This window comes from Amia ocellicauda, chromosome 17, assembly GCF_036373705.1.
Source record: "Amia ocellicauda isolate fAmiCal2 chromosome 17, fAmiCal2.hap1, whole genome shotgun sequence".
Classification (NCBI taxonomy): Eukaryota; Metazoa; Chordata; class Actinopteri; order Amiiformes; family Amiidae; genus Amia; species Amia ocellicauda.
The window spans coordinates 13988053-14014573 of NC_089866.1; the positions used below are offsets into that span (position 1 = coordinate 13988053).

Genomic DNA, 26521 nt, shown 5'->3' on the forward strand with positions numbered 1-26521 from the left:
ATCTAAACTCATTTCCTGAAGGATAGATATTCTCCAAATATTGCTATGTGAAGGTACCGGTGTATTAGAGGAGAGGATTACACCAACTGGGATATGACAAATAGGAAAAACACATGTGGTGTCATTTTGGTCTTAAAACACGCTTCAGCAAAATGTCACAAATATTACATTTCTAGCCCCTACAAAAATGTTGTACTGCCTAATGCGAGCTGAAAATGCATAGCCTACATTCCCTTTAGATTACAACTGCAAATCATTGTAATCTTCTCTTAAATGTTATTCGTTGTAAATTAATGTAGTGCAGATTAATTTTAATGTAAAACTATATGTAGAACATTGCATGTTAGGGTTTGTTATGTAAGTCAAACAAGTGAACCGCACTTCATTGCTAAAATTATTTTAAACATATACAATCTCTTTAAGTGTAGCAAATGAAATATTTTTGAAATATTTAGATGTAGATTAGCAGAGCCATAAAACTATAAGGGAAGACTAAACAAAATGTATGAAGCGAAGAAAGAAGAAAGGTAAGCGAATCTGAAAGAAGCCAAGTATGTTTAAATTAAAATTCATACTTGGAAATGTTTTGACTGTGGAATCATAAGTCTAATTATGATGCCAAAATGGAAGCCTATGTAAAGTGTAAACTAGTGTATACCAAGTAAATTAAAGGAACATAAAATAGAAAAAGGACAATTCAGTAATTAAAACATTAATCGGCAAATCCAAACACTGTAATATTATCCAAATCACCTACATGACTACAATTACATTTCCTTACAGTATAAATGTTTATAAGACGTCAATGTCTAATTAAATATTTACAAAAATACACCCAAATGCACATCCCTAGTGGTTTCTGTATTCTAATTTGAAGTATATCAGGATCATAATTAAAACACGGTCATACCCTTTAAAGTAAGAATGCATTTACATAAATCATAATGTATAATTAACTAGTGTAGATAGTCAACAGTTTTTTTTTTATAAATAGCACTTTCCATTTTCCCAAAGGTTTAAACCAAAACAGCACAAGCTTGATGGAAAATGAAAAAAAAAAAAAGTTAGACTGACAATACGTATGTGGAGTACTTGTTGAAACTGAAACATTTCCTGTGCTGTATGATCGTTTTCATCTGAAAAGTTTCTTGACATTATAATTTATACACACACAAAAAAAATACTTTACACTAAATATAAACACTACATGACTACATTTCAGTAACGAATATACCTACAAAACAAACTTGGATTTTGCTTGAATATTCTACCTGCTTATAAATTATATATATATATATATATATATATATATATATATATATATATATATATATATATATATATATATATATATATTATACAGATTAACATGTAATCTAAGCTTAATTGTTAAGAAAAAGATGGGAGGGGCAATTTTACAATCTTTAGTGATATTATTTCTCAGTTATTATTTAGCCCTGGTTAAAAGCACTGTCAAATTTACAAAACAGACTTTAATCGAGGGGTCACATAGTAGATAGGATTCCTGATTACAATATTGTCTATCTTTAGATGTATCTCCATTAGGACTGGGCGATATGACTTAAAAATAATATCTCGATATTTTTAGATGTTTGGGCGATACAGGATATATCTCTCGATAACTCGTTTTTATCCAATCAAGCTACAAAAAATGACCAAAGACATTCAAACTACAAGTACTTCATTAATCATTGAATATGCAAAACTAACAAACACCACATGCAGGCTGTCGTGGGAAATACAGAATGCAACACATTACAGGGCAAGTGTTGTGTGATTACCATTACGTGTGTTTTGTTGTGGGATATATATGTATATATATGTATATATACACATACACACACATTACGCGTTTCGACTTCTCTTCCTCAAAGCACATCTATACATACACACAGTATGATATACTGTCGCATAACAATACAAGTAATAGTGATCACGCAACACATGCGCTGTAAGGTACAGATTCAGGCAGATTTACCACAGCCGGGTTTATAGCGGCGCATTTCTCCTCTGACAGTCGCGTCTCGATTGTACTTACCGGTACAGCACGTGTTAATACTAAATAGTTATTGTTATTATTGTTATTATTATTATTATTATTATTATAAAAACTGTTGAACCATTTCACCATCTTAATAAAAAAAAAGATACTTTCTGCATGTGTTTGCATTGCTTTCCAATTTATTAAAATGCAAACAAACGTTATTATTAATTTTATACAAATGATATCAGTCTAAATTAGCGGGGGTGGGGGTGCTTGCAGATCGAGTTCAGCCCGGCGACGAGAGCGGGGCGGACCGTGTGCGCCTGCGCATTAAAGCATCTCTTGGTTGTGCTGGTTATTGAGTCACTTCTCTCTCCTCATGTCTCTGTTTCTGATGGTCATTTCTTGCCGCATCCGACACGTGTGGAAGAACCGGGAAGAACGCAAAGCGTCCTAATGACGAAAAATACTGCCGTAAAGATTGCAATTTGCGACACCACGATATATAAGATATAGCATAATATGAAATGATAGACGTTTTTCTATCGTCATACGATATACATCGTCATATCGCACAGGCCTAATCTCCATACAGCAAGATCTTCCATAATATAAACCTTTATGCCCATCTATGTTCAAAACATAGGTCCTGTAGAACTTCCCAACACTTGTCAATACAAAACAAAGTGGGATTCCCTTTTAATTAATCGAACTACAACTGAGAGCTGATCTGGCAAGTGCATTATAAAACATAGATTACCTGAGCTGTTTAAAAAAAACAAAGGGTTCTGGAGCACCACCAGACTAGGCTATTTGATAAACAGCAACATGAATGATTCCCATCACAGTACCTGTATAAAGCACACTAGTAGGTCTAAAAAAAATAACTTTTTTTATCACTATGAAAGAATCATTGAAAACACCTAGGAAGAGCTTTTCACCATGAGGATTTGTTATGCGTGTGTCATTGGTAGGAATGTCACAGAAACATGAAACAACGTTGGAAGTGTCAAAACAGTGTCAAAAAGACTTAAAACATTCTACTGTAATGTGCCCTTCAGCAAAAAAGGAAAGTGGCAATGTTAAAATCTGATACTTTCTTAGAAAAAAAATAAAAGGAGAAAGCTACATTACAATTTCATTCTTCATGCAGTACCCACAGAAAGTCAATCAGTGAATGAGGGGCTTAATTTTCAACAAAATAATGACTTTACATGTGCTGCAAAGTAAAACAGTAGAAAGCAAGAAAGCATTCAAAAGAATATTAGCTGTTGAAAACACAGTGCTGTCTTACTTTAACCCCAAAACAATGTAATGGTAATTTCATGAGAAATATGTAATGCAGATTGCTCCTGTAACATTGACATTACCAGACAAGTAACAACCCTTTCCAGGATAAATTGGGAAAAGTCCTTGACGGATTCAGACAACAGTGGCTGTGGTGTCATTACTCAGCAGGTCAGCAGCTCACAATTACATACCTATCAGCACAGTTTTATCACTGTGATATCTTTTACACTGTATTCAAATTGGAAAGACATTTTAAACCATTCCAGTGTGGCTTTGGCCTTGTACTTTGGGTCTTGCTGAAATGTGATTTTCATCACATTATTGATTCTTGGCTGATTCAAGCAGGTTTCCCTCTAAAGCTGTTTTCACACTACAACGTCAAACCCCAGGTGGAGTGGACATGGGGCAGCCCTGGGGGAACTCGCCCCTGATTGCATTCACATTTGCCTGGCACTACATACAGGGGTTACAAGTCCTGCCGGGTTGGACATGACCGTTTTACCCTACATATGATTAGGATTGTAATCTTTTAACTTTTCATACATTTAGACAATTTGAAAGCACTTTATTTTTCAATCCGGCGTGACCCCAGGTTGAACTGTCTAGTGTGAAAGAAGTTTAAGATTTGCCTGTACTATGCATTTTGCCCCCAATCCTGACCCATTCCTCGCTGATTGGGATGGGATGCTGCTGACTGGGTGATGTGTTGACCAGATTAAATTCTTTGAATTTAAATAAAAAGGTAAAGTTACTCACAGAGCAACTTTGTTGCTTGTTCACTTATGGCCATTTTGAAAATCTAGAGAATACCTGACTAATATTTTTTACACTCGACTTATTTGAGGATTAGAATATTTTGAATAATCATTGCAGCACTAATGGCATGCACCTTTTGTTCTCATTACGAAGAGATCATTGGCAGCTTTATGATACGAGAACAATATTTTGTCATTACACTAAATAGTACAAACTGGAGTTTATTATGAGAAATTGGCTTTTTCTTTTAATGTCCCTGTACAGGTTGAAATTTCATCAATAACTAAACTAAAGTCAAGGTTATTCAATAACATGAACTAACAAATCTCCATTAATAATACCAGTATGATATAAATGGGGAAATTATTTTGCAAACAAATATATGCAAACAGAACAAATGTCTCTAAACAAAGTTTTCCACTGCTGCAGTTAGCAACTGTAAAACAGAAATCCCATATGGTTGCTTACAAGGAACAACATTTTTTTGTGGGCTAAGCAGAGCAGGAACTCTAGAAGTACGATGATTAAGTCTCTCCTGGCATCTTTTTCTTTCTATGAAGAATTTAGCCTGTTTATTGCATGAATGAGCTCCATGAAAGAGGTGAATGCAGAAAAGACTGCAAACACTGTTTTGTTTCCACTGACTTCACAACACAAGTAGCAAATAAACATGAATGTGTTAAATATCAAGATTACAACATACCATAAAGCAATAACAAGTGAGAAATAACTGCTGAGATTGGTTTCTTTGGAAACATGGTCTCTTTTACCTTCAATCAGTGGTGACAGTAAATATTTAGTTGTGCAGAAAGAAGGTCTACTATGCATGCAGATTATTTTCACCCCTGATATAATCAGCATTGATGCTTTAATAGTATATCATGGCACTTTTGTTTATAACTTAACAATAACAATGGTGTATGGTTGTTATGGTTGTGTATGTTTATTTACAAATAAAGGTACCATAACAACACTAATAATAGTTTTATAAATTAGTAGTTGTACTAATAGAAGTATAACAGTTTTAAAAAAAAATCCACTATTGACTAACTTTGTTAAAAGTCTATAAACAACTATTAGTAAAATTATTTAAATGGCTGTTAGTTATAAAAGGTAAACAGAGAACTTGTTAAGAGAAACTACTAGTTAGAAAATAACTGCTAAATAGTATTATAAAGGAAAATATATATCACCACAGGAATAATTTTAAAATGTGTATATAAACCATCAACAAAAATATCTGTATTTCCCATAACATTTAATTTGATACTTTGCCATTATGAAAAATGTTGTTGTGCTAAACACAGCTTTTTTACAGCAGTTTTAGACTTTCTTTAAACATGTAGGCTAAATTTATTGAATGGCCACTAATACTCTTCATAATGGTTTTCTTTTTCTAACTAGTAATAATTGAATTTCTTTATTATTACTTGTTTTAATATAACTGGATTGGCTACAATAAGACTTGTAAGAAATTAATTAGAGTTTTTAAAAAAATAGTCACTAAACCTTTTTCAACAGATACAGCATATTTGACAATATATATTTTTTTTTTCCTGAGTTCTGCTTGTCATTTGCAATAATTGATAAGGACCACAGAAATAATTGGTGTTCTCATCCTTGTACAGAAGCATTTAAGGAAGTTCAGGTGTAACTTATTAACAGTCCTCAAGGAAGTAGGCGCAAATACTGGAAAGAGAATACAGAATCGAAATGGAAAACACTTAAAAGTCAGCGAGAATTTATTTCACTTCTAAAGACTAAGGAAAACAGGAACATATGTTAGCATGTAGTTATGATGTTATAGGAGTCACTGAAACATATTTTGGAATACTTCATATGAGTGGATATAAAAAGGTTAGGAGAGATGGAGCACAAAGAAGTTCATATCTGAAATGCCACAGAAGTATATTCATTTAATGAGAATCTATGTGGGAGAAACTCATGCATAAAACCTCACTGGGGTTATTAACAGGTGTATGCTACAGATCTATGAATTCAGATAATAAAAAGCACATCACGTAGATGGGGAATGTAAAATAAGGAGAATAGGAGATGGTAGTAATGGTTCAGGACTGCTTTCTTACTATAGATTTTCAGAAACTAAGGCAATGAAGGAATGACACTAAGGGCTGGTTTCATAGACTACCTTGAGCCCTGGACTACCCAATGACATTCTGGGTATGGAAATCCAAGACTAGTGTTAATCAGGCTCTGTGAAACCTTGGGAATGTGAATGGTCAATTTAAACAGATAACATACGTGGAATATAGCCTATTTCTGCCAAGCTGGTAAAAGGTTTACACAAGGCAATTTTGATAAAGAAAAAGCAGAATCTACTTTTGTCAATTTATAATGCTGACTGGATTTGCCACCAGGTCCCATGATGTCAGCAAGCTTAAGTTTTTAACTTTTCCCCTTTACTGAAAGCAATACATTTAAGTAATAAATTCAATAGAAAATTGAAGAGTCAATCTGTAAAACAATGTATATTAACATTGTACAACTAGACAACATGATACAATATTTGTAAGTTATGATTAGTTTAAAATAAATACATTTTATTCCCATTAATTCATGGGAACGGCACAATGTTAAAGATTAGTAATTTGAAAAATAAACAAAATAAATCAATTCAGCTAGTGTTTAAAAGGTAGGCCTACATAAAATCAATAGTCCGAGACTACCAAAAGTTTGTTCCAAAGCCCGCAGAAACACAAGCGTCTTCTAAAGTTTTTGCTTTTGCCAAAGACATCATTATTTTTCTTATGTTGTTGAACTATACACTGAATATCAAGTTCTGATTGGCTGTATATTATGATCAGTGCCTGTGGGAAAGTGGGCTGTGCTGTGATTGGTTATTCCACTGGATTTGGATTGCAGGCAGAAGTTTATTGCCATCTGTGCAAATGTCTTAGGTGGATGAAAAAGACAAAACTGCATTAAAAAAAAGTAAAAAGTAAGCCACATTTATAAGGAAGTACCTTTTGTTCTAGATCATGATATTTTAATTTAAATTGTGTTGGAATAATGACTGGACTTCTTGCCATGTTAAAACGGTATCCGTCTACAGATCTCATGTTCTATTGAATAGAATTAATAAGTTCATGATTCATTTATCACCTTAATTCACCCCTTTAAAATACTATCATATCACATTTTCATACCCAATGAAATACACAAACTTTCTATACTATATTTTCACCGGGTGCTCCTGTTTCCTCCCACATCATGAAAAGTCTTTGCTGCTTAAGTTTGATTGGCTACTCTAAATTGTATTATGTTTGCTGACAAGTATTGTATTAAATGGAAATAATATACAAATTCATACAAAGATGATTAGAATGATGGTTATTATTTGTATCATCATTAGTGGAATGTTATATGAATCTCAAATGAAAACTATGCTTTTTTAACAGAAATTTAAAGTAGGCCCAATCCTTTACATGTTTTAATAGTAAAACATAAAATAGTTGAAAATGTAGTACGAAATAAAACAGAGCTTTACTTTACCATTAACTCCTCTCATGATTTCAAAAAGTCTTACCTCTTAAAAAAAGAGCCAGTACGATCTTAGCACGAAGTTCTCTTGCTCGTTCAGTGTGAAAAGTACCCTAATTGTTAAAAGTTTTTCAAATGCTGGTTACAATGTGACTTGCAGTTCATGCTGGATATAACAAGGGAGGTTTAGAGGTTTAACTAGGCCATTCTGTATTTCACAAAAGCAATTTGCATTTGTTAGTATTTAATGTTAAATTACCAAGATTATATGGGTCTATTTAAAATCAAAACAAACTATTTGTATCATATTTTAAAAATAAAAGTGAGAGCACATCCAGCCAAACATTTCCACAGATATCTAGTATTATTATATTTGTCTAATATAATTATCTATGTCTATTTACAAGGGTTAGCCTAAACAACATTGCATAACTGTCTGATGCAGTTAAAATTAGATTAAACATTCAACTAAAATATCCAGTTCCCTATTCAGAGGTCTAATAAGGGGTATTTTAACCAAAAATCATGCAAACTTGCTGTACAACTCTCCCTGGCAACATCTCCCAGAACAAGGTCTGGATTGATGAGGTAAAATATGTGAAAGACTAAACACTGCAGCAGCCACTGTAATGGCTTCATGCTCATTGTTACATGACACTCCAGACATTCCTCAGCCAATTAGAATTCCTTTCATCTGCTCAGGGGGGTTGAACACAGCTGGAACTGATGGATTAGTCTAGATCCCAACAACACTCTTATGAAGTGTGACATTTGCATTGCAAGGAACATGTATTCTGCTCTACATACTGCATACATTTAAAACTAGTGAAACTAAAGCTGCTCATGAACATTTCCGCACAAAATGAAAACGGAAATAGAAAATATCTGCCTATTAAGAATTGATGAAAATGTATCAAAGCCACAAGCCACATCTGAAACCTACAATAAAAACTATAGCAATGAGAGTATAGCATTTTCAAGAACTACAGCCTTTTGTGTATAGAAAAAGCCAAGTGTTATAAAATAATAAATCTGACTTTGATACATAAATAAGTCTTGCCACCATTTAAAAAAAAAAAAAAAAATTACCTGCTGGATATATTGAAAGAATAACGTATAAACATTAATGACTTGACACCTTACATTTGATTCTCAAAACACATGAGTTTTATAAAATTATGGTTAAGAAAACAGTAACTAATAATTTGTAGACAACTTAATATTATTTTGCAGATATACAGATACATGCTTTTCAAATATACAAAGTTATTAAAAGGAAATGTACTATGGACTAATAATGGCAGCACTTTTGTGAACAGTGTGGTACATTGTACTTTGTGTACAGTATTTACTTTGACTCATTTCAAATGTAGGCCTACATATAAACTGACGTTTCCTTTTTTCAACAATTTGTATTTTCCATATTCAAGAATTCAGTTTTCTAATAGTGCTACTTCACACAATTTAAAACTGCTCAGAATATTACATTTTATTCTAGGGTTTGGCAGATTAATTGCAATACAATATAGAAAGTTAATCATGTGTATGGAATTGCCTATACCTCTTAGCCTGTCATCAACCCTGGAGTTCCAGAAGGATGAATGGCAAAAAATGTGAATCACCATTATGAATACATGCCATTTCTAACTTGTATCTTATTCAAGTAAGAGTATCAAATGTGATCTACTTCCACATGACATAATTGATGCATCAGGAAGCCTTTCTTTGTATTGAAATTAATAATTTAGCAGGCAATTCATATCATGATACTATACATTACTGTAAAGTGAATTCTGTAATAAACCTATTAGCAAACTAGAGTGAAAATAATTCAAAATCATTCAAGCTGAACCATGAAATAAGCAAATACAATATTTTAGATTCTTTGAGATTAAAATAAAATGTCAGTACTAAAGTCCACGTACAGTAAGTTATTAAGAAAATCGTTGCTTTCACATCCCATCTGTCCCGGATACCGACTAAAATAAATGACATATTAAACCATTTTTGTACAATTGTGGGACAGCAACCAATCAGAGCAGGCATGCCACACCACCAGACACGCCAGTGTAGCATGAACCAAGCATGTGCCAGACTTCAACTGCTGAAAAACATACATCTGTGCTATGTATTCAGACATGGCGTTTAACGGGGGGCCTTTCTGGTAGATCCAAATCTTCCAGACTGATACAATGTATAATAAGACAAGGCATGAGCTACAGTAAGTGTATTGAAACCACCAGGATATTCGGCGAAAGGAAACTGCTGACCATTATCTTGTTTCAACCCAAGTTGTAAAGACCAAGCTGAGGAGGAAATGGAGCAGTACTGTATTGTAGAGGTCTGTGTTTAGGTGCTGGACTTATTTATAAAGACGACTAGACACCATGCTAAGACATTAGGAAGGCCTTGCTACCTCTGAAAAGCCAAAGGCGATTTCTGCATCACAGAAGCCCAGCCAAACCATCTCTATCAGAAGGAAAACAATGGAGTTCGTGAGGCTGTAAACTGCACCCCACTACACCCGATTCATGTTACAGGATGTATAATATACTCAAGAAAAACGTTTTACAATGATTACTTCAGGGATCTCCATGAAAGAAAGTGAACATGTGCGGCCTCCGTTTCTGTCAAAATAGAAAATACATCGAAACAAGTGTACAGGATCATAACATTACTGAAAATACACATCATATGTAACATGTAAAAATAAACAGTCACGGATGTACATCGACTTTTCACGTTTTCTCCATGATCGGGCTTTAAAAACACCTATCCTGGAAATAATTCTGTTCCATTAAGCGGTGTACATCATGCCTGAAACGGTTGTGATGTTGCATGAATGTACAATGTATCCTCCCACTGAAGCAAAATCATATGGGCAGTTTGTTAATGAAAAGGACAGACGGGTTAGCACAGTCTCAATCTGGCAGGAAGGAAGCTACACCACGAACTGAATGCGCCTGTGCACAGTCTCCTTACATCTATTTACACGGAAAGCGCAATCTCGTAACCAGGAACCCCCACAATTATGACATTAATATCGCTACGTCGTTGCTTGCGTTCTTGTTTTTATGCAACTATACTCTACGATGCACTGCAAAATGATTAAAAGTTACACGGATCATTACAGGCCGATCGATATGTGATTCTTGGCCGTGCAAACCTAATCCAAAATACAGCTTAAACCGTATTGTCAGACGGATATTATACAAACGAATTCCTGCGGGGTATATAAGGGTTTACGCTCCACACAAACACAACAACCCCTTCTACAGCACAGAACAAGAAATGTCTGCTTCATTGCCAATGCTAAAAACTGCCAAGTCCACTGTATTTCACCTCGCTCGAGGAGAGCAAGGGTCTGCCCACAAAATGCTTCCATTGAAAAAAATCCGACTTCCTCTTTAACTTCCACAGCCGAGTCACATCACAAAGAAAGTGCTCGTTTTCGCCGAGAAGACCACGCTGCACGCCAGCCCGTGTGGAGGCCGATGTGAACGCTTACCTGTCAGGCGGATTTTGATGCTGGACCCGTTCCTTCGAGTCCCAGGATTCGACATCACTCCGGAAAAAAAATGCTAGCTAACTTTCTCTTAGGACTGACCTAAGATTCAAACTTCAAGACGAAGTTGAACGGCCGAAAGACACAATATACCAATTTTCGGGCACTATAATGATTTATCACGGGTATATTTTAATTATTTCCTTCTCGGAAAATCCCCCGAAGCTCCCAGCTCGCATAACACTCCTAAACATTTTCGAGCTCAAAGGCGTTCTGACGTCAGCGCCGCACGGAAGGACGTGCACGCACACGAGTATGGCGTCTGGGTGTCCGAGCGGCTGACTGTCTGCGGCCGCGGCTCCGAGAGAGAGAGAGAGAGAGGCGGTGCAAGAGGATCAGGAAAACACTGGGAAACACAGTGTCCATTATTTTTTCTGATAAAAGCAGTTGCTGTGGGAGCCGATGATTGCATTTTTCAAGTATCACTCATTGCCACAACTTGCACTATGAATACACGCATACTGGATTTACATGTACACAGGCTTACAGTGTAGACACAATATCTACCATATTTTGCAGTGTAATAAATAAACGTGATCCCCAATCCAGGCATGTATAATTAAATATATACCGTTTTAAGTCGAAATACTAAACTAAACTTAAGTCGATTATCCTAAAACACAACAGAAAATTGAACTCATTCTCTTCCGAGTATTTAGCATTTTTAGCGCTTTAGTTGTTCTTTTTTAACACAGAGACATTTCACTTTAATTTGAGAGGTCTGAATAAATGCTTCTGAAGGTTTGTTTGGTAAATACAAATACAAATGTATCCTGCACTTCTCAAAATAACTGGCACTCTGAACCTTTATTGAAATGTTATGTCTTACTTGCTAGCCAGTACACTACAGAACTCTTGCATTTCACTTGATATATATAACTATATCTGTCTAAACACACATATTGATTATTTTCTAGGGCTTCATAGTTTAGTGCAAGTAGTAAACATAATCTAAACATAGTTTCGATTTAAAAACAAATACTTTTTTTACTAACACTTTTCAGATCCTTGTTAACCATTGTTTCAGCATTTGTCACCATTTAACATACTAACACGCATGGCAGTTTGTAATGTCTTCTAATTAGCAAGTTTAAAATAATTAGGCATATGGAACACCATATGTGATTTATATATACATAAGTGGAATATCAATATATACATTTTAACACCATGGTGTATTGCCACGGGCCTTGCTTGTGAAATAGTGTATAGTGCTGGGAAACAGAAACATGAAGGCAGGTATATGGTGGAAAAGAAAACATTCTTTACAGTGAGGCAGTGATTGAAAAACGGGGAAAAAAAAGGAAAAACAAAACTTTGAGCTTGACTACCTTTTCTTACATCCTTCTCATTTATATAATCAGACAATAAACAGTCAAAATTGTAAATCCACTGTCCAAGTTCAATAGCAATGTTCATTACTATGTCTTCTCTTCAGTGCACTCTGGGATCTGCTCCCTGGTCCAGACAGCACACTCTCACTCACACTCAACCTTTTTTCAAGCTGCTTCCTGCTTTTATGGTTTCCTGATTAACATAAGAGCTCTTCAGGTCAGGTGCTCCAAATACTGATTCATCCACCAGAGCTTCTGAGAGATGTAGTGCTGCCTAGCCCTACATCATATGTATACACTCAGCAAAGAAATAAACGTCCTCTCACTTTCAACTGGTTTTATTTTCAGCAAACTTAACATTTGAAAATATTTGTATGAACATAAAACGATTCAACAACTAAGACATAAACTGAACAAGTTTCACAGACATGTGACTAACAGAAATGGAATAATGTGTCCCTGAACAAATGGGGGGTCAAAATCAAAAGTAACAGTCAGTATCTGGTGTGGCCACCAGCTGCATTAAGTACTGCAGTGCATCTACTCCTCATGGACTGACCCAGATTTGCCAGTTTATGCTGTGAGATGTTACCCCACCCTTCCACCAAGGCACTTGCAAGCTCTCTGACATTTCTGGGGGGAATGGCCCTAGCCTTCACCCTCCGATCCAACAGGTCCCAGACGTGCTCAATAGGATTGAGATCCGGGCTCTTCGCTGGCCATGGCAGACACTGACATTCCTGTCAGGAAATCATGTCCAGCGAAGGTGGGTTTGTGCCAATAGGCAATGCTATTGCTGGTGATGTCTGGTAAGGACCTGCCTTACAACAGGCCTACAAGCCCTCAGTCCAGCCTCTCTCAGCCTATTGCAGACAGTCTGAGCACCGATGGAGGGATTGTGCATTCCTGGTGTAACTCGGGCAGTTGTTGTTGCCATCCTGTATTGTCCTACAGGTGTGATATTCGGGTGTAACGATCTTGTGCAGGTGTTGTTACATGTGGTCTGCCACTGCGAGGATGATCAGCTGTCCTGCCTGTCTCCTTGTAGCGCCGTCTTATGTGTCTCACAGTACGGACATTGCAATTTATTGCCCTGGCCACATCTGCAGTCCTCATGCCTCCTTGCAGCATGCCTAAGGCAAGTTAGCGCAGATGAGCAGGGACCCTGGGCATCTTTCTTTTGGTGTTTTTCAGAGTCAGTAGAAAGGTCTCTTTAGTGTCCTAAGTTTTTATAACTGTGACCTTAATTGCAGACCGTCTGTAAGCTGTTAGTGTCTTAACGACCGTTCCACATGTGCTGCCCATGTTGATTCTAATGCTCCCCACAGTTGTGTCAAGTTGGCTGCTAGTGGATTTCAACTCCAAATAGCTCATGCCATCTCATCCCATAGATTCTCAATTGGATTGAGATCTATTGAATGGGTAGGCCACTGCCATAAGCTGAATTCAATGTCACATTCATGGAACCATTCCTGAACAATCCTATCCTTGTGGCATGGGGCATTATCCTGCTTAAAACAGCCATTAGCAGACATATAGCAGGAACTGGAATTCATCAGACCAGGCAATGTTTTTCCAATCCTCCGGTGTTCAGTGTTCTTTAGCCCACTGCAACCACAGTTTTTTGTGTTTTGCTGAAAGTGGAAGTGTTAGGTCGTCAGCACCCATACCCCAGTCATGCCAAGGTACAATGAGTCTTTTATGGGTCTTTTGGCACCAATGTTGTACTGGACGGTCAGTTGACAAACTGTAGTTAGTCTGTAGCTCTGCGCAATTTGTGTCGGCCTCTTTTGGCCTCTTTCATCAAAGGGCCACTGGCCTGCTGTTGCGTGGATGTCCTTTCAGTGTTGGACTATCCTTGATACACACAGGAAACTGTTGAGTGTGAAAAACACAGCAGCGTTGCAGTTCTTGACACACTCAAACCGGTGCACCTGGCACACATACTACCATACCTCGTAAAGTTGTAATGCCATAATGTTATGGCTGATCAGTGTATATATACACTTACCTAAAGGATTATTAGGAACACCATACTAATACTGTGTTTGACCCCCTTTCGCCTTCAGAACTGCCTTAATTCTACGTGGCATTGATACAACAAGGTGCTGAAAGCATTCTTTAGAAATGTTGGCCCATATTGATAGGATAGCATCTTGCAGTTGATGGAGATTTGTGGGATGCACATCCAGGGCACGAAGCTCCCGTTCCACCACATCCCAAAGATGCTCTATTGGGTTGAGATCTGGTGACTGTGGGGGCCAGTTTAGTACAGTGAACTTATTGTCATGTTCAAGAAACCAATTTGAAATGATTCGACCTTTGTGACATGGTGCATTATCCTGCTGGAAGTAGCCATCAGAGGATGGGTACATGGTGGTCATAAAGGGATGGACATGGTCAGAAACAATGCTCAGGTAGGCCGTGGCATTTAAACGATGCCCAATTGGCACTAAGGGGCCTAAAGTGTGCCAAGAAAACATCCCCCACACCATTACACCACCACCACCAGCCTGCACAGTGGTAACAAGGCATGATGGATCCATGTTCTCATTCTGTTTACGCCAAATTCTGACTCTACCATCTGAATGTCTCAACAGAAATCGAGACTCATCAGACCAGGCAACATTTTTCCAGTCTTCAACTGTCCAATTTTGGTGAGCTTGTGCAAATTGTAGCCTCTTTTTCCTATTTGTAGTGGAGATGAGTGGTAACCGGTGGGGTCTTCTGCTGTTATAGCCCATCCGCCTCAAGGTTGTACGTGTTGTGGCTTCACAAATGCTTTGCTACATACCTCGGTTGTAACGAGTGGTTATTTCAGTCAAAGTTGCTCTTCTATCAGCTTGAATCAGTCGGCCCATTCTCCTCTGACCTCTAGCATCAACAAGGCATTTTCGCCCACAGGACTGCCGCACACTGGATGTTTTTCCCTTTTCACACCATTCTTTGTAAACCCTAGAAATGGTTGTGCGTGAAAATCCCAGTAACTGAGCAGATTGTGAAATACTCAGACCGGCCCGTCTGGCACCAACAACCATGCCACGCTCAAAATTGCTTAAATCACCTTTCTTTCCCATTCAGACATTCAGTTTGGAGTTCAGGAGATTGTCTTGACCAGGACCACACCCCTAAATGCATTGAAGCAACTGCCATGTGATTGGTTGGTTAGATAATTGCATTAATGAGAAATTGAACAGGTGTTCCTAATAATCCTTTAGGTGAGTGTATATACACACCTGTCAGCCATAACATTATGACCACTGACAGGTGAAGTGAATAACACTGATAATCTTGTTATCATGGCACCTGTCAGTGGGTGGGATATATTAGGCAGCAAGTGAACATTTTGTCCTCAAGGTTGAGGTGTTAGAAGCTGGAAAAATGGGATCTGAGGACTTTGACAAGGGCCAAATTGTGATGGCTAGGCGACTGGGTCAGAGCATCTCCAAAACTGCAGCTCTTGTGGGGTGTTCCTGGTCTGCAGTGGTCAGTACCTATCAAAAGTGGTCCAAGGAAGGAAAAGCAGTGAACCGGCGACAGGGTCATGGGCGGCCAAGGCTCACTGATGCACGTGGGGAGCGAAGGCTGGCCTGTGTGGTCCGATCCAACAGACGAGCTACTGTTGCTCAAATTGCTGAAAAAGTTAATGCTGGTTCTGATAGAAAGATGTCAGAACACACAGTGCATTGCAGTTTGTTGTGTATGGGACTGCGTAGCCGCAGACCAGTCAGGGTGCCCATGCTGAGTCCTGTCCACTGCCGAAAGCGCCTACAATGGGCACGTGAGCATCAGAACTGGACCACGGAGCAATGGAAGAAGGTGGCCTGGTCTGATGAATCACGAGTTCAAGGTGTTGACTTGGCCTCCAAATTCCGCAGATCTCAATCCAATCGTGCATCTGTGGGATGTGCTGGACAAACAAGTCCGATCCATGGAGGCCCCACCTCGCAACTTACAGGACTTAAAGGATCTGCTGATCGGTGTGTGTGTATATATGTGTATATATGTGTGTGTGTGTATATATATATATATATATATATATATATATATATATATATATATATATATGATCCTCATCAGTACTTAACTACAATGTCTCCTTTACAGGTTACAACAGCAAAGCTTCTGATTTAGTCTCTGGATCCATTCTAGTTTCTTTAGTTAATTTTTGATCTGTTTTTCTTCCAATGTAATTCATCCAATTGCCGTTTTAATATTCTTATTCTTTCATATATATATATTTTTTTTCTGGATCTATTTATTTATACATTTATTTTCCATCTCTTCTGTTGTTCCAAGCATACATCATCCCATTCTTCTTTGCATTGTTTGGAGTTTCTCTGCCATTTTGTGTTGCATTTGTGACCATGCTTCTGAGCCACAGTTGAGCAGTAGACTACAGGTCAAAAGTTGCTTGCATTGCAAATTACTTCCTGCTCCAGAATAGACTCCTGTTTAATAATGCACTGTAGACACAGCTGTACAACCTGTCTCAGAAATGTTATGACAGTCCAACCTTTTACAACTGGGGTTGGTGTCTTCTGATTAATCATTTTAGGTTGCTTGCAATTTAAACACTTTAAACAATTGTTTTCTTCTAATTATCTGAAATGTGTTTAAGTGCAATCTTTTTTTCACAAATCCAAACAGTCTAAAATATTACCCTTTTCCTGCCATAGCAGGGACATGATGCAGGAACATTTCCTGCCGATGCAGGAATATTCGCTCAGTTTCCTGCCAAAAAATGCTGCCGTAAAAGATGGAATGCTGACATTTTTTTTCCGTGGCACTGTTTGCCAAGACTATTTTTTTTTAGCAGTAAAAAGAAGGTATACTGTAATTTTTTGTTGCACCATTTTGTCATGTCATTGCAATAAGGGGATAAAGGGTTTATTAAAAGTGTTTACATAGCTTAAAAAACTAATCTTTATTGTATTAAATGGAATTTGAAATGAAAGCATGTAGCTATAATTTATCATGCAAGACACACACCTTCCCAAGTAAAAGGCAGACTAGGTGGAATGCCATTACACTTACCAGATACTTCTGAGTGTAAGTGCCATTACACTTTAGCGGTGTCTCCAGTGGGTTTTCAAAGGGGAATCAGTTGAATGTTCATTAAAGGTGAGATATTAGTATTCCAGAGTAGAGAAAAGAAAAACAGACAGTTCTCTGCCCTAGTCTGTCTGCACATTATATTGGTTCCAAAACTTTTGCTGTGTGTGTTTAATAAAAACATATTTATATAGCGCTTTTCATACGAAGAGCAGCTCAAAGCAGTTAAGATAAATAAATAAAGATAAAACACATAAATAGAATAAAATACAGAGAACAATAAAAACATAAAAAAACAAAAAAAAATATATATACAAATATTAAAAACAATCAAAATGTGACATAAGTCTTGACTCAGACACAGTCAGCAAGGGTGCATTTCTAGTAACAAATGGCAATGAAGTCCACAGTCTTTGAGCATTGTAATTAAACTGCCTCTCATTTTCTGTTGTGTTCAATCGATAGGTTGCAAATGCAACCCCGTTTTTTTATAAAAGGAAGCACTGCCCAAGGCGGAGGGGTTTCTGCACACTTCCATAGAATCCTGATCGAAAAGATCACTCTATCAAAGCTGCCATTGGACCCTGAGAACATCACTCAGAACAGGTCCCTTCCCAGTCTGTGCAGGTTCGTCCTCTTTTGCCGGGAGCTAGGACTCCCACGTGACCTTGCAACCCTTGTGCAGTGCTTCCTTTTTCAAATAACTGGGGTTACATTCGCAACCTATCGTTATCTTTCAAGTTGGAAGCACTGCTTAAGGGGGAGGGATTACTGTATAACAAAACTGTTGCAAGGTAGGAGTCAGCGAGCTGATAAGGGAAACTGCCCCAAGGTGATCGATATGGGGCCTCAGCAACACAACTCCAAACAGGAGCTACAGAGGCCCCTTGGGGCCACACCTGGGCTGCCCAGGAGTGAGAACTGCAGTCACGCTCTACCGGGAACTGTCTGCAACAGCATATACAAAGAGGGGCTACAGAGGTAAACTTTTACGCCCTCCGCTCACAATAGCAAGGCCGGCTGCTCTACTAGTGCATCTAGGAGTGAGGCCATATATCTACTTGCACAATACATGGTGCAGGCAATCAAGCAACTTGTGCATCCTCCGTGCATTAACATGGCAGTGAACCCCTGATCCTGCAGGAGCGGGGCCACAGACCACTGAATAACACACAGCTGCCAAGTCCACTGAGTAGCCACAGCTGGACATAACAGTATATACAGCATGGCAGCAGGCCTCTGCACAGCAGAGGAGAAATCACGTTCACTGAACGGTGCAGAGTGGCCAGCTCCACTGTACTGTCATAACAACTATTCACATCATGCACCATCACGTAACACGGGTGCAGTTGTCACCTATTAGCACAGCTAATGCAGTACAACAGCAGGCTCTACTATTACAATCAAACCATAAGCATTGCAGTGTGCAGGAAAAACTAGCCCAGATAGGAGCGAGGCCACACCACCTCTACAATGTCGTACAAATAAACTATATACACCACGGGGCGCAGGAACCAACTAATGCACAGAACACAGGAGCAGTTGACACCTGCTGATTAGACCAGCTAACGCAAGGCAACATTAGTTTTACTGTGTTGACAAATTGTACACAGCGGAACATGAGGGCCCGCTCAAGTGCTTACCACTGAGGACAGCAGCAGCTCTATTGTTCTAAGTCACACAGCCAGAGCGGCCACAGACCTGCTGACCAAGGAAACATTTACACAGCAAGGCAGAGAGAACAACTACAGCGCCATCAGCTGGGAACAGCGGCAGTGTAATGATTGTGTTTCAACCTACATATTGAATTGCTGATCATTAGCACTTTGGTATAATTGTTTAATCATACACCTGACTATATGCCTACAAAATCCCTGACTTTGTGCAAGTGTACCTAGAAGAATTGATGCTGTTTTGAAGGCAAAGGGTGGTCACACCAAATATTGATTTGATTTAGATTTTTCTTCTGTTCAATCACTTGTATTTAGTTAATTGATAAATATAATCTATTAACATATCTATTTTTTAAAGCATTCTTATTTTACAGCATTTTTTCACACCTGCTTAAAGCCTTGCACAGTACTGTATATATATAGCGGGGTACAAGCCAGACACATGCACCACTGCAGCACAATGCAATCATGAACAAACTATATACAGGGCGGCCTCATAAGGCTACGTACCTGTAGGCTGCATGACAGACCCTGGGAACACATCAACAGGCTGTCAGCAAGTCCAGGAGCAGTTCACGTGGGTGCTCGACTAGAAGGCATAGTCCGGTGGAAGGGAAAGACACGGTTCAAATAGCTCCATTAGGATGCACTAACAGGGGCAGACTGGGAAGGGAAATCAGGAGCCAGAGCCCGTGAAGTCAACACTTTTGGGAGGAATGCAGGGTTTGGCTGTAGCTTGACCCTGGAACCATCTCCTGCAAAACGGACACATGAATGGTGTACGGACAGGGCCTGTAATTCGCTCACACATTTTGCAGAGGTGATTGCCAGCAAAAACGTAGTCTTAAGTGACACTAGCTTCAGCTTAGCTGAGTTCAGTGGCTCAAATGGGGCTTTGGGAAAGTGTGTCCAGCACTACATCAAGGCGCCATGTGGGCAGTGAAGGGGTGCGAGGAGGCTGCAGGCATCAAGCTCCCTACAGAGACTGCGCAGCCAGGAAATGAGACCCAGGGGGCTTACCATCAATGTGGACATGGCATGCGGAGATGGCCGCCAAATACACTTTCAGCGTGGACGGGGACTTACCTTGGTCCAAGAGCTCTTTGTAATTGTAATATGACCCCAATGGGACAATGAATTGGGTCTTGACCACTGTCTTGGCACCAGGTGCTAAATGTCCACCAGCAGTAGGAATACTGTGACCTGGTAGAGGGAACTCTCACTGAATGAATAGTGTCTATACCGCATCTGACAGACCACAGGCAATCAAATGCACCCGCTCAGGGGTCAGGCACAAAGCTGGAAGATGCCCAGATTGGGGTGCTAAAGTGTGCCCTGCAACTGGGACAACAAGTCCATTCTCATTGGGAGTTGCCAAGGCCCTCCCTTGAGGAGGGCAATCAGGTCTGCAAATCAGAATCTGCGAGGCCACAGCAGAACTGTCACTCATTCTCTCCTGACCTTCTCCAGGATCACCAAGAGACAGCACGGCCATGCTTGGGCTAGCGCGTCAATCCCTAGGGTTCCTGAGCGGTCTTGGATGGAGAACCATAGTGGGCAGTGGATGGACTTCCGCTCTGCCAAACCGGCTCCACAGCTGTTATATCACAAGCATGTGGAGGCGCCATTCCAAAACCGCGGGGCCTCCCCAAGAAAGGAGGTCCGCCACCATGTTAGATAGGCCGGGGAGGTGAACTGCTCTGATGGAGCAGAGCCATAACTGCACCCACAGAAGCAGACAGCATGTTAGACAGTACAGTCTGCGCGACTGGAGACGTACTTGCCTGTTGATATTGGCAACCACTGCTGTGTTGTCCGTCAGAACCAGCACGTCTGTCCTTGAGGACTGGTAGGAAATGACACAGTCCGAGGAGCAATGCTTGTAACTCCAGGACATTGATATGGAGGGCCCGTGCGGACTCCGTCCACCTGCCTCGGACTCCACATCCATCACAGACTGCGCCCCAACCTTGTTTGGAGGCATCTGTCATCATCACCACTCGGTGAATTTCCCCTTCTATTCTGATATGTGTCGCAGTCTCTGCCAAAGAGAAACATCCCCATAACATGATGCTGCCACCACCATGTTTCACATTAGGGATGGTGAACTTCGGGTGATATTCTGTGCTGGATTTGAAAGAAACATAACGACCATTCACACTCACATACAACTACAGGGAAATTAGAATAGCCAATCAACATAAGCAGCAAGTCTTTGGGATGTGGGAGGAAACCAGAGCACCTGGCAGAAACCAGCAGAAACCCACAGGGAGAACATGCAAACTCCATATTGTCAGAAACCCAAAGCCAGAATCCAATTTAGGTCCCAGGAGGTATGATCTATAAATATATATTGAGAGCTGACATCAAGGAAGCAGGATACAAAACAAAGGATTAACAAAAAAAAAGACATTGTATACTTTAAATAAAAACTGTGTTCTCTTTAAATGAGGGTGTGGTTCCTATAGTCAATAGTTTACAACCCCAATTTAAGGTTAGCATGAGTGATTGGTTAAATTAAGCTTTGGCTTTACTTGCTTCACTGAGGGGAACAACACCATGGAAGAACGGACCAGACCATCAACCTCCCCCCAACCCCCGCCCCCTATATTTTTAATGCATCAATGTTTAATATTATTACTGTACATTTATGTACAACCTGGTAAAATATACTATTACTGTAATTCATTTTCTTAAAACAACAGTTGGCAACTCTCATATTTATTTTAATTACTTGCCCAGTTATAAACAACAATGAAGTCTTCCAGTTTTCTAGCAACCATTTTCAAATGTCATAAATTGCTACTAATGACAACCTGATCACCAAAACATACAACTTTCCGTGCAAATACAGACACTATAAAATGTCAGCAATGTGGAAAACAAAATGGCTTTGAAATAAAGAATGTGAACTGAATCATTAATACTTGGCAGGTTGTGCTTTACTTTACAAACAATTAGCTTTCAAGGAAACAAAGACCTTCTCTCATGAGCTTGTTTACAGCAAAACAAAATGCACATAAGAAGGAAACTTGGCTGCTCACAACCACACATTTAATGCTGGGGATAGGTAAAGGCATAATACTGATATTTAAATATATTCAAATGTATAAAAGGATGAGAAGTTTTCAAGCCGCTAAAATACTTCTATTTGTTCTTTTTACACAAGGATACCAAAAAACTGAAATTAATAAAACATAATTAGCAAAATACAATTAATTAAAAAAAGTATAACAAAGAACAAAAAACAGGTGTGTAGTTAGTTACAAAAAACACTCAGTAGTTCCAATTTATCTTTGAATAATCAAGGAATGTTCACTTATGGTCTCACAATTACTGCTCACAGCTATGATAAAGGTTTTAGTAAAACCAATGTAGAAAAAATAAGTAAATTAACATGGATTTTCATATTTTTTTCTATAAATCGAGGTAGTCCAGGAATAGCATGAAATCCAAGGAGAATTAAATTCCCATGTTATTATGGGAAACCCTGTTGTGCTATAACCCATATAAGAGATTTTCTGTGTATTTATTACAGAACCAATAAGCTTTCAGGAAAAGATCCATAGCAACAGCTGTTGCCAAGGATTTGCATGATTGTAAAAGAAAAGGATACACATAATACACAAAAATAAAAGAACAACCAAACATTGAGAACTAATGCCAACAGATATGAGCCTCAAAACACTCATCAACAGGGCTACACCCAAGGGCAAAAGTCAAGGACAGCTGGTAATAAAAGGTTTTTTTTTTTTTTGTTTGTTTCCTGGTATTGATACCCTTGAACTTAGGTTGAGAGGAAATGCTCAGTGGCAGTTTGAACTAATGGTTCTGCATTAACAATTGCAATAAAAATAGTTTAAAAGGACTTGACAATCCAGTCACCTTAGTTTGAAAAGAATCATACAATAAAAGTAAAACTTAAATATCTCATATGATCATTTGCACAATTTAAAAACCTAATGTAAGGCAATTAAAATAAGTGTGTTTAATGGAGTGTTTCATAAAACATCTTTGTGAAAGTTTCAATGTAAAGAACATTCTAAAGATGTAGCCAGTTAGGTTCACTTTCTTACTACACATTGCAGGTGTAAATTCAACTAAATAGCATATCCTTATTAGTATTCAGACCATGTAACTTTTGTTTACTTAATTGCATTATGGACTACTATGCCTGAAAAATATCAGTGCCAAGAATTCTGTTGAGGTTGCATCACCCTACACCCCCAAAGCTCTCTCTCACTTTTATAGAAGTGTGGATATACAGGATATAGTTATTCAGTTTGTCCTCCCCCACCCCCTCCCTCTTTCAATCATTAAGAATAGTGCTCCAGAAAAGAAATCAAACAAATGCTACATAACTTTAATTCTAATAAGGAAATGACATGTTTTTTCATATACATTTTAGCAGATGCTCTACCCGAGGGTGAATTGGTTTAAACATTCAAAATATATTACAAACTGCAGTAATACAAACAATACAATAAGCATACATCCGAGTATAATGAGCTAACAAGTGCTGACAGAAGTTAAATCTTATATATGTGCTAAAGAGTGGGGTAGGGAGAAGTTACAGTAAAATTATAGAAGTTCTAACAATACACAAATTATCCAGAGCATGAGCGAGCATAGTTTAATAAAGTGCAATAGAGTGCCTAGCAGCCCAGCAGATTAAGCTGCTGTATTTAAGGTACAGTCTAGACAGGAATCTTGAACCGGAAGGTGATTGAGCAGACCCGACCTCAGCTGGAAGGTCATTCTACCACTTAGGAACATGGAAAAGGAGCAGACTCTGCAGGAAGGGGAGGGTATAAGTGAGTATTCTGGTACAAGAAGACCCAAGTGGTCTGGAAGGGAGTGTAAGAATGGGCAAGAGAGTCCATACATAGCTAGGTGCAGTCTGGTTGAGACAGCGGTAAGTAAGAGCTGAGGTCTTTAAATGGATGGGAGCAACCAGGATACTGGAGTTGCATGTGCAAAATCAAGGCAGAGAACCAGTTGCAGTAATCCAGGTGAGAGAGAACCAGTCAGGCAAACAGCTGCATAGAATAGTTGGTGAGGAAAGGATGAACTCCTCTTGGGTTGCTCAGGAAGAAAATAACTGACAAGTGCGTGTTGTGTTGACAAGTGGAGTTGTGCTGGGAGTAGGACAGAGGAGGGTCAAGGGTGACTCAAAGTCACTTTGTATTGCTCTTACGTTTTGCAAGTCACCCTGGCTAAGGGCGTCTGCCAAGAAATAAATGATAAGGGAGTGTAGTAGATTACACTGGGATTGGAATGGTGATCAATAGAGAGGAGGGATTTGGAAAAGCTAAAACTTGAGATTAGGAGTACATCCAGGAGGAGAGACTGGAAGAGATGCAAGAGGGGTCAAAAGAGTGAAAAGAAATCTGGCAATATGTGCCTAGAAGTGGGAAGATAATCCATGGGATGCAATGAAGGGGTGCAGAACACATAGTTTACTTAAGGCTACCTTTAACTATCCATTACTACTGTAGAAGAACCAAAGTTATTACATAGCCTTGATGCCAGTCCTACTAGAGGGTTACAAACTGGATCAATGCAAAAGTCATGATTATCAAAGTTTCTTTCCATAAGGTTTGAATAGTATAGGACAGGGATGGTGAACCTGTGGCATGCGTATAGGATGGTACAGCAAGTCAACGACTATCTGCGTTTTTTTCTTGCCAGCCCGCCCCTCAATTGTCTAAACTGATTGGCACTTTAGAAAACCAGTCACTATATTTGGCAGTGACGGCACCGGCCAAGAGAAATGGCCTCAATCATTAATATTTAACACTCCGACAATTTAAAATTTTCATAACGTGGCAAAAGAAAGCTGTATATTCTCAAAAATAGTACATTTCTGCACTCATAAGCACAGTAGATTGATACCACTGCATTATTTGTGTCTTAAAACATAAGTGCCACACAATGTATATTAATCTACCAGTTTTAGTTATTTTACATAATGTAAAAGCAGTAGATTTTAAGTAAATATACATTGAAAAAGGTGCATTTATAATGATTGAGTGCAAGTGCAAACAAAACTAACAATATGGAAGGATTACTAATGCAGCCAAATTAACAAACTTCTTTTATGTAACAGCAGGACAGTGGGACTTTTTAAAAGGTACTTTAGCATTATAATTCTCAAACTTAATGCATGATGAAATGTGATTCATGCATTTTACTGCACTGTAGCAATACTGCAACATTTAAATGCATTTATTGTATGATGTACTTATTTATTCCTTAATGGTGGGACATGCTTTGGCACGGTGTTCCACTATATACAATGGTTTTTGATTTGAATGAGGATTAAAGATTCTCATCATCCAAACTAAAAAGGGACATATTCCAAAAATGATTGAGCTAGTGAAGTGCTATTACTATTGAAAATTGACAATGTGAGCAAAAATGTAAGCTGCATATTTATATTTGGGAAGAATGGGTCTCTTCATTCAACTTCATATTCTAATGCAGCTGCCCTATTAGCAGACTGGAGCTGCACTTGCTCTCCAGACCCCAGAGGAGATAAGTGGGTGGGGGTTCAAGGTGGTGGGGGGGTTGGCAGTGGATGGGATGGTTCCATCTGTCCATAGTTTAGATTTTTCTGTAATGCAGTTGGTTTTGTTGGCATGATTGCTTAAAGAAATGTACATCAATATTTAAAAAAAAAAAAAAAAAAAATAGCCCCTGTATAAAATTTAGATCCTTGATTTGGGCACTCCATTCAAAAAAGGTTCACTATCCCAGGTATGGGACTACTGCAGTATACCTCGTGCCAGTGCACAGTAAAATAATTTACCAATTCCCTCAGGCCAGCTTCAGGAGTACAACTTTGTTAGATTGTCTTCCAAATATTCTTCCGAATGCAGATGAGAAGCTTACAACTGCAGTTCGCTTGTCTGGTAATATTTGGAGACAAAAAAAAAAAAAAAAACTGCATTAAAATCCACAGGGGACTTTGAAAATTAAAACCTTTCATGATGCTCAGTGCAGATTGGATGTTAGCCGGAGGACTGTATATATAAAATAAAAAACACACTGAAAAGCATAGCCATCCTATCCTGGTCTGTATGTGGTCTTCCGTCAAGAGGAGACATTCAAGAACATGGGAGAGGCCAACAAATTGAGGGTGAAACTGCTTGGCCTCATGCATGCCATCCACCCCACAAAAACAGCACATTGGCCAAATTAAACAAAACATGCAAACTTGGTCAAAGCAGTAAAGAGTAAGATTTAAGATCTCTTGCTAGAGCAAGATTCATGTTCGCTTCCCCACCAGTTTAAACACTGCATACATCCAGGATAGCAAATAGAGTAGACAAACACTGGA

General features: G+C 38.7%; 1 protein-coding gene across 6 annotated transcripts in view; it reads right to left on the bottom strand.

Annotated features, from left to right (window-relative positions):
• Positions 1-11339, bottom strand: part of smurf1 (SMAD specific E3 ubiquitin protein ligase 1) — a 46221-nt gene extending 34882 nt beyond the window's left edge. For 4 of the 6 annotated variants that reach the window (XM_066688947.1, XM_066688946.1, XM_066688945.1 and 1 more), the window contains exon 1: positions 11061-11338. In XM_066688947.1, the coding sequence (XP_066545044.1) occupies positions 11061-11115 (55 nt within the window). In that variant the 5' untranslated portion in view covers positions 11116-11338. Of the gene's footprint in view, positions 1-11060 lie in introns of all 6 variants that reach the window. The other 2 variants (XM_066688943.1, XM_066688942.1) reach the window with 1 other exon arrangement.
• Between the last annotated feature and the right edge of the window lie 15182 nt (positions 11340-26521).